The following is an 8512-nucleotide window of genomic DNA, read 5'->3' as shown; positions in this document are numbered from 1 at the left end:
TTGCGGGAGGAGAGGGTCTCCAGGACTCCAGGTGTTTCGGAGAGGAGGGCGAGGTGGGTGTGGCTCGGGGTTAAGGCGGAGGACGGGCGGGGAAGTAACGCCGGGTGGAGGACCCGGTGTCATTGACGACAAGTCCCTCACCATTTTCTTCCTGCCCATCGCCACCACACACCCCCCCCCCCCCACCATTCTTTTCCAAAACCCCCTAAGAGCCGGAAAATTCCCCGCCTCCACGGAGCGCGGAGCCAACCCGAAGGCAGCCTCCTTGTGACGTCATGGGTTGCCAGGCAGACTGCTGCGCGGCTCCTGCGGGCCCAGCCGGTTGGTGGAGCGCCTGGAGGGCCGAGAGCCTCGCTCGCTACCCGCGCGGGCTGTATCCAGCGAGAGTGGGACAGAGATCCGGAGGAGGGCAGAAATTCAGAAAGGGGGGGACAAGACCCAGACGGAAAGGGAATCAGGAAGAGGGTGGGGAAGAACTCCAATCGTCAAGAAGAGACGGAGACAAAAACTGAATCGAACCACCAATGCCTGCATCTCAAGCCCTGACCGCGGCCTTCAAGGCTCGGCCTGGTTTGGCTCTCACTGCCTCTTGCATCTCCTCTCTTATCTCCCCCCTCGCCGTCCCAGTGTCTCTGAGGGCCAGCAGGCCCGGATTGATGGGCAGCTTTGCGGTCCCTGACAAAGGGTCCTAGAAGGTCTGTCTACCTTGATTTATTTTATTCCACACTTGGGGTGATGATGATAGTTTTCGTGAAAGGTACCTCATTTGCAAGAGGAGGCCCTCCCAAAAGACATTTTGTCCCTGGCACCGCCCCAGGGAGGGGGGTGTGCTGTCCTCTTGAGGGCAGGTCGCAGCCTGGGCTCTGCTACCAGCTGCTGTGTGCCCCCCTCAAGGACCTCTTCCCTCTCTGGGTCCTTGATGCTCCTTCCTCATCTTCCTTCTGGCCACCAGTGGGCGGATGGGTGGATTTCAGGAGATGTATCAAAGGCTTGACAGGGCTGCAAGGGACTTCCGAGATCTTCCTCCTCCTCCTCTCCCCTTTCACAGAAGGTCCAAACTGGCCCAGAAGCAGCAAGTCTTTCACCCTAGATCCCCCAGCCACCCAGGCTTAAGGACTTGGGACTCTGGCTTCTTAGCCCACAGCCTCTGACACCCCCCGAGGGTTCCAATCAGAGCTCCCACAGTTCATCCGGGCTTCTGCTCAGGCTGGATTCACACGAGAATGGTTGGCACGAACGGACAACTGAGAAGCCACCGGGGTATGACAGCCAGGGGCGATGGGGACTTGAGCAGATTGGAAAACAGATTCCCCATTAGAAGCGGCCACCACCCTCCTCCAGACTCTCCACACCGAAAAGCTGGCCCACTGTTGCTGGACTGTGCAAAGTCTCTGGTTAGAACTGACATGGGGAGGGCTGCCACGGTCATCCAGAAATCAGTTGAGTGGCCAGAATTGATCCCCAGCATGGCCCTAGGGAGGGCATTACAGGAGGGGGAGGGTCCCCAGGAGAACTCGGAGCTGTTGGTGGGGTCCCCAAAAGGGCATACCAGATGAGGATCCCAGAGGGGCCTCAGATGTGATTGGAGGATTCCAGACAAACAAGGGCATCGCAGAGGTGGCCCAGATACAACAAGGTTCACTGAGGTCCGCCCTCCAGACCTGACAAGGGTGTTTTCAGACATGACAAAAGGATCCCAGAGGCACCGTAGATGTGATCGGAGAATTCCAGACATAAACAAGTGATAGCAGGGTGGTTCCAGAGAATTAGGGGATCTCAAAAATGACAAAGGAATTTGGGGGGACAGACAGAATGAAAGTCACAGATGGGCACAGAGACATGTATGCAAAGGGTTCCCAGAGGGACCCAGACATAACTAGATCTCAGATGGGACAGGAGGGACTCAGACATGAGAAGGGGATCCCAGAAAGACCCTGGACAGGGCTTAGGGGTGCTGGCAGAGTCCCCCTCTTGGTGTGATGATCTGTAGGCTCACCCTCCCCTAGATGAGATTGAGAGATCGCAGACACACAAGGGATCTCAGACATCACAAGGGGATCCCAGAGAAGCTCTTGGGATTCTGGAAGCACTGCCCTGCCCCGCCCCTCCACACAGACACATAAGTATAGTCGTCTCTGGGTCCTTCGACCCAAGACATGAAGATCTTGGGGCCTGTGGACATGACAAGGGAATCCCAAAGAGGCCCCAGACTTGACTGGGGGTATCCCAGAAGGACCCTGGGCAGGGCTTAGGGATTGTGGCAGCGCCCCGCCCCCACAGCCAGGGTGGGGGATCCGTGGGTCCTATGACCTAGGGTGTGGGGACGCCCACGTGACACAGGCGTGGAGCCCCTGAGAGCCCCCGAGAGGCCGCCCCGGGCTCAGGCCCGGCGGGCGGCGGGCAGCAGCGCACTATCAAACTGGTAGGTGAGCTTGCGCTTGACCTTGCGGATCTCGCCGGTCTTGGCGTAGTTGCGCAGGGCGCGCGCCAGCTTCTGGTAGGTCATGCGTTTGCGGTTGCCCTTCTGCTGGCCCCAGCGGCGCGCCAGGAGCTCCTTATGCTTCGAGGAGAACTGGAAGACCCCGGCGCCCGGCTCCACCCACCACACGCACTCGCGCATGTCTCCGCGCGTCAGCAGCCCCAGCAGGAACTGGTACAGGCGCAGCTTCTTGCGGGCCCCTGCAGCGGGTGCGGGGCGTGTTAGCTGGAGCTTCCTTCGGGCCCCGCCCCACCCCCTCCCCGCTTCACCCCGCCCCGGAACCGCGAAGCCTCTGTCTCCCCATCAAGAGAATTGGGGTGACGAAGGTGACTGCTAGGTACACCTGCCTGTCTCTGTCTGTGCCACACCCCCATCCGGGGCAAGTTGCTCCCCTTTCCTGAAGGTGTCACCCCAGAACCCCCATCTCTCATCCCTGCTTTATTTTTCAGGATGTGTGTCTGTCCTGTGTCTGCTTGGTGGCCAGCACATATCTGTTGAGTGCATGAATGAATCCGTGAAATGGGTTGGCAGTGCTCCTCAAAGGCTTATGACTGAGTTGACTTGTGGTGAAGAGATCTGGAGTGGGTTTGAATGTGGCCATTTCTCCAGCTCCAGGTCTCTCAGTGTGTCAGTTCCATGGGGACTGGGATCCTGGGAGAGGCCAAGGGGCCTGACTCCCGGGCTCCTATAAGCAGCAAGGGCCCCACAGAGTTGGGGGGTTCATAGCGGGCATTGGATACAAGAACCCCACCTCTGCCATTTTCCAGCTGTGTGACGTTGGGGTGGTGACTTAACCTCTCTGAGCTGGTGTTTCCTCAGCTATAAATGTGTGTGTGTTTTTACAAATCTTTCTGAAGTGCTTAGTACCAGGTGCTGCACTAGGCAGTGAACAATTATGAGCTCATTTAATCTTCATCATAACCCCACGAGACAGGGATGATAATAACAATGCCCATTTTACAGATGGGAAACTGAGGCCCAGACAGGGAAAGTAACTAATAATTCCAACTTCCAGGGGTTGTGAGTAATGGAGGTCGGGCACAGGGGCAGAAGCAGGGGTTGAATAATAGATGGGAGTTGATATTGTGATGATTTCTTTTGCTATTGTGTCCATAATGATGGTGAAGATTTATTGAGTGCCAAACTCTGTGCCAAACACTGCTATCTCATTGACACATATGATCCCCCCCAATCCTCCCAACCACCAGCAATAGACACTATTACTGTCGTCCCCACTGTACAGATAGGAGACCAAGGCACAGAGAGGTAGAGACAGTTGCCCAAGGCAACACAGCCAGCAGATGGCAGATGTGGGAACTGCCCTTAGCGCTGGAGTATATATAGTAGTCGCTTGGGAAGACACGGTTCCTTTAACCTCCCACCGCCATCTCCAGCTGGAGTCCCTCCCACCCCACTTGCACCCACATACCTGCCTCAGATCCCCTCCCCTCGGGGCCAGCCATGAGGGCCTCATCCGACTCGCTGTCCGAGACCTCCAGGGCGGGACTGTCCAGCAGGAGGTCCTCTTCCTCTGACAGCACGGGGCTGGGGTATGGGGCGTACGCCAGGGGGCCCAGGGTCTGTGGAAGGTCAGGGTTACCTGTAGTCCCAGGGGGAGGCCCCCCTTCTCTCACTCCCTCTGCTTTCGTTCCTTGGCTTCTTCCTGGCCCCTGGCCGTGGCCCTCCCCGCTCTGCTTACAGCCTGCACTCTGGCCTCGGTTCAGGTCTCCATGGCGTGGCCAGGGGATGCCCAGGCCACCTCCATGACAGCCTGCTCCACACAGATAATGGCCTTTGGTGCTGCCCCTGACCCACGTTTGTGCCTCTGTTGGCTCGATGGTGCAATGGAGTAATAATGCTGCTTAACCTTACAGGGTCGTCACAGGGATGAAGGGGTTCCTGTGTGCACAGGTTTTGATGCAGTGCCTGGCACCTAGGAAACCTCAGTCAAATGATGGGGATTTTCATGGTCACCCTGCCCCTCACCTGGCTTGTGAAGTCCTCCATGGGGTATGCTGGGAAACCAGGCCCCGGGGCCTCCAGGCTGGGGGCCGGGTCCAGGTTCCCCACAGGGCTGTAGGTTGAGGGTCCGTAACAGAGCTGGACACCCTGGGTGTGGCCGAAGGTGGCCACAGCCGGGTCAAAGGTTTCATAGGAGGCGGCTGGGACAGCTGGACTGAGGCCGTAGCTCCATAGATCTGGGGGGAAGGGCGCTGAATCAGAAGCTGAGAGGTCTGGCCTCGGCCCCCTCCCCCTTGAAGCCCCTGCACTGGCACAGAGGGGCCATTGTGGGCTGTGCAAATCTCTGACCCCAGGATTTGCATGGGCAAGCGGGTGAGTGGGAGAGGAAAGGGGAGGAGGTCTGGAGGCCTGGGCTAACCTTGTCCTGCTGTGCCAGGTGACAGCCTCCCCTGGGCCTCAGCTCTCCCATCTGTAAAATGGGCCCAAGGGACAGGTGGGGAGGGTGCTGGGCCAGGGTCACTCACCAGGAGCCCCGTCTGAGTCAGGGTAGCTGGAGTGCTTGCAGCTGTCCAGGTCATAGAAGACCCCATCTGGGTACTGGTAGGGGTTGGGAAAGAAAAAGGGTCAACCCAGGCTGCAGGGAGACCCCACCCCACCCTGGACCAGCGGGGAGACTATGACAGGCTGGGAGTGGGAGAGAAAGAGAGACACAGAGACTAGGCACCAGAGACAGGGGCAAAGAGAGGGACATTCAGAGATACAGAGTTGGGAGACAGATACAACACAGCAGAAACACACAAAGGCCCAGACCCAGACGCACGCACACACACACACACACACACAGAATGAGAGACACAGGCAGGGACACATAGAAAGAGACCAGGGTCTCGCAAAGGGACACAGCAGCCAGCTCCCACTAAGACTGTGGGCTCCCAGGAAGCCCAGCACCTCACCGATACACGGTTGTGACATTGTAGCAGCTGGGGAAGGTATAGATGAATTCCCCCAGTCTTGCCTGCCTGGGGGAGGGGGAGGGGGCTGAAGGGTGAGAGGCACAGAAGTGTTTTTAACAGAGGCAAAGATGCTCTCCATGCTTTTTTTATCCACCTCCATATCACTCCGATTCATCCCAAGAGTCATGTTGCTCTAGCAATTAAAGTCTAAAACTAGATATATGCCATCCTGATAAACCAGTGATCTCACTGCAAGGTATTTACCCATGAGCACTGAAAACGTATGTCTACGAAACAGCCTTGTTCAAGAATAATCAGCACAGCTTTAGTAACAGCCCCCAAACGGGAAACAGCCCAAGTGCCCAGAGACAGGAGAATGGACACACAAACTGTGGTGCGTTCCTAGGACGGAGTACTATACAGCAAGGAAAAAGGACCAACGTCTGACACACACTTGATATCGCGTGAGGAAACCAGACCCAAAAGGGGTCACCCTGTGTGATTCACTTTATATAAAGCTCAAAACCAAGCAAAACTAATCCGTGGTGGAAAATATCAGAGGGGTGTATTGATTGGGAAGGGACGTGAGGGAATCTTCCGGAGTGATGGTAATGTTCTATATCGCAGTCTGGTTCGTGGTTACACAGGTGTGTGCCTAAGTTAAAACCTCATTGAGCTGTACACAAGATTTGTCTCTTTCTTGACTTGTAAGGCAAACCTCAATTTTTTTTTTTTAAAGCAAAACTCTTCAAGTTGGAGGAGGGTGGGATGTGCTGGCGAAGGGGCACCCACAGGGGTTTCTTTCCAGCACGTGAGTGGGGTTTTATTTCTTGGACTGAGCTGTGGGTTTGTGGGGGTGGGGTATAGTATTCTGCGTGTCTGAAATAGTCCAGACTCAATTTTTTAAAATACGAAGTAAAGCAGAGAAGAGAAGAAGGAATAAGTAGATTTACTAAATGTGGGATGGACGGAGGAAGGGACACAAAGTCAAAGACACAAAGACCCACCCCTCCCCATTCGAGGAAGTGGACCAGAGTCTGAGAGAAAGAAAGAGATGTTAGAAAAACATCTGTGATGGAGTGGGTGGGAAGGGGGACCTTGGAGATACCGAGGAAAAGTCAGAAAGACAAAGGGACAGGAAGGAGTGGAGGGGGAAACTGAGGCAGGGAGGTCTCGATGGGCCACGTGGGTCCCCCCACCACTCCCTGACCCCCAGGGCCCCAACTCACCAGACAGCTGAAGTGTGGCCCATCAAGCCTGGAGGGGGAGAGACACAGGGGCATGTCAGGGGTCTTCAGCCTCCTGAGTCTCGAAGTGGTTGGGCAGATGGGGGATAGGCGGCTGCAGCTGTGACCACCACAGCTCGTTCACTGCTGCGTGTCTCTGTGTGAGACCAGCCCCACCACACTCACCCCCACCAGGACAGGAAGTGGGGGGCGGGGGCCAGGCAAATGTTTCCCCCTCCCCCGGGATTTGCATAGACAGAGGCTGGGCGGGGGCAGGGAAAGTGAGGGAGAGAAAGTCCCCGGAGAGATGTGGGCGCCCGAGGGCGGGTGGGGGCGGGGAGGGGGCCTTGGTGAGCGAGTCGGTTAAATGGGTCCATCTTGGACCGGAGGAGAGAGATGGACAGATGGACGCCGGGGTGGAGATGGAAAAACACAGAAGAGGCTCAGCAGAGGGGAGAGGAGAGGAGGGAAGGGAGAAAGGTGTGGAGAGACAATTCACATGGCATGGGATGTAGGAAGTATTTATTAAGCCCCACAGATAGATGAGGTGGGGGACAGATGGGGAGACAGAAGGAGAGATGAGACAAACTGGAGAGACAGAGAAAGACACAGAGACAGAGAGGGAGCAAGAGGCAGAGAACAGAGACCCAGAAACAGAAAAGATGTGCTAAGCAGCACAGTGAGCAGACGCAGTGAGTGAGCCGGGGATGCAGTGAGACTCCGAAGGAGACGGGGACAGACACAGAGATGGAGGGCCACTTGGGAGAGGACAGCAGGGCAGAGAGAAGCAAGCATCCCAAGGAAAAGAGATCTTTGGGGTCCAGGGGAGACAGGGATGGGACGGAGGAAGGAATCGAGGTGGCAGAGGAAAGAGATCCAGGAGGGGCAAGAGACAGTGTGGACCACCCTCCCCTCCCACCCACCTGCCCCCCGGGTGGGGCAGAGACCACCACCCCTGAGGCAGGCCCAGCAGAGGGGTCAAAGGTGAGGTGCAGGGCAGGGGTCCTGAGTACCAGTTTCGGGTGGCCCCCACTTACTGTGCAGCCTCTAGGGTGAGCATGGTGGTGCTGGGCTGGGCTTGCTGCCGCCTGCAGACACCACCCCTATTTATACCTTGGCCCAGCCCCCTGGCGGGGGGCAGGGGTGCCGGCCGCTGTGAGCTCAGCCCTCCTCGAAAATCCCCTCAGGGAGGGAGTCAGGGGAGGGGGCTGGATTGCACAACCCCTTGGTCACGTGGCAGGGAGGGTGGGCCCAGGGTCTGTCTGGATTTGGGGATCCCCAGGGTTGGGATGGGGGGATTGACCCTAAGGAGTGGAGATGGGAGAGGAGCCAGATTTGGGGGGACCCTGAAAAAGTAAAGGAGGGGTCAAGGGGTCCTGTGGGCAGGGGGAGGCTCTGGACCCAGGAACCAGAGGGGAGTGGGTTGCTGGGCGCTGGGGGCACGCAGAGACCACCGGCGGACGAGAGCACTGGGGTGTGTCAGAGGTGGGGGGGTGTCAGAGGTGGGGGGGGGCCCGGGCTCTCAAAGGAGACGTGGGTTGGGCTGGGGTCCCTGAGAAAAACCCAGGCCCGAAGCCGGTGGGGTCCCCAAGGTGGAAACATTGTGGGTGTGTGACATGGGAGGGGGGTCCCCCTGGTCGTTCTGGGGAGTGGGAGCCTCCAAGCCAGGGGCTGCCCCAGGCCTGGAGGAAACAGGTCAGCACCTGGAGGGCGGGGCAGCCGGGCCAGAGGAGCTTGTGCCCATAGATGCTCTGCTCACTGGGGCCTCGAGGGAGGGCTCGTGGGGGTGGGGGCGAGACCCCGTCCAGGGATCTTGCAGGGAGGGTGAAGGAGTCCGGTGAGGGCCTCCTGGGGGTCAGCGGATCCCACTGAGTGGAGCTAACCCATCTGGG

General features: G+C 57.7%; 1 protein-coding gene across 4 annotated transcripts; it reads right to left on the bottom strand.

The window, feature by feature from the left end:
• Positions 1 to 615: 615 nt before the first annotated feature.
• SPIB (Spi-B transcription factor) lies at positions 616 to 8428 on the bottom strand. 4 transcript variants are annotated; one of them, XM_007179927.2, is made up of 6 exons: positions 7658 to 8428; positions 6624 to 6651; positions 4966 to 5038; positions 4466 to 4677; positions 3909 to 4059; positions 616 to 2679 (listed from the first exon to the last, which is right to left on the bottom strand). In XM_007179927.2, exons 1-6 carry the CDS (start codon positions 7678 to 7680, stop codon positions 2381 to 2383), a joined length of 786 nt encoding a protein of 261 aa, XP_007179989.1. In that variant the 5' UTR covers positions 7681 to 8428; the 3' UTR covers positions 616 to 2380. The 4 variants fall into 4 exon arrangements, with proteins under 4 accessions (XP_007179989.1, XP_057389614.1, XP_057389615.1 ...); XM_057533631.1 differs by lacking the exon at positions 7658 to 8428 and having other exon boundaries at positions 6624 to 7559; XM_057533632.1 differs by lacking the exons at positions 6624 to 6651; positions 7658 to 8428 and having other exon boundaries at positions 3909 to 4024; positions 4466 to 4650; positions 4933 to 5031.
• Between the last annotated feature and the right edge of the window lie 84 nt (positions 8429 to 8512).

The sequence above is a fragment of the Balaenoptera acutorostrata genome, chromosome 19 (assembly GCF_949987535.1).
Source record: "Balaenoptera acutorostrata chromosome 19, mBalAcu1.1, whole genome shotgun sequence".
Taxonomy (NCBI): Eukaryota; Metazoa; Chordata; class Mammalia; order Artiodactyla; family Balaenopteridae; genus Balaenoptera; species Balaenoptera acutorostrata.
This window is presented reverse-complemented; position numbering and strand designations above follow the sequence as displayed.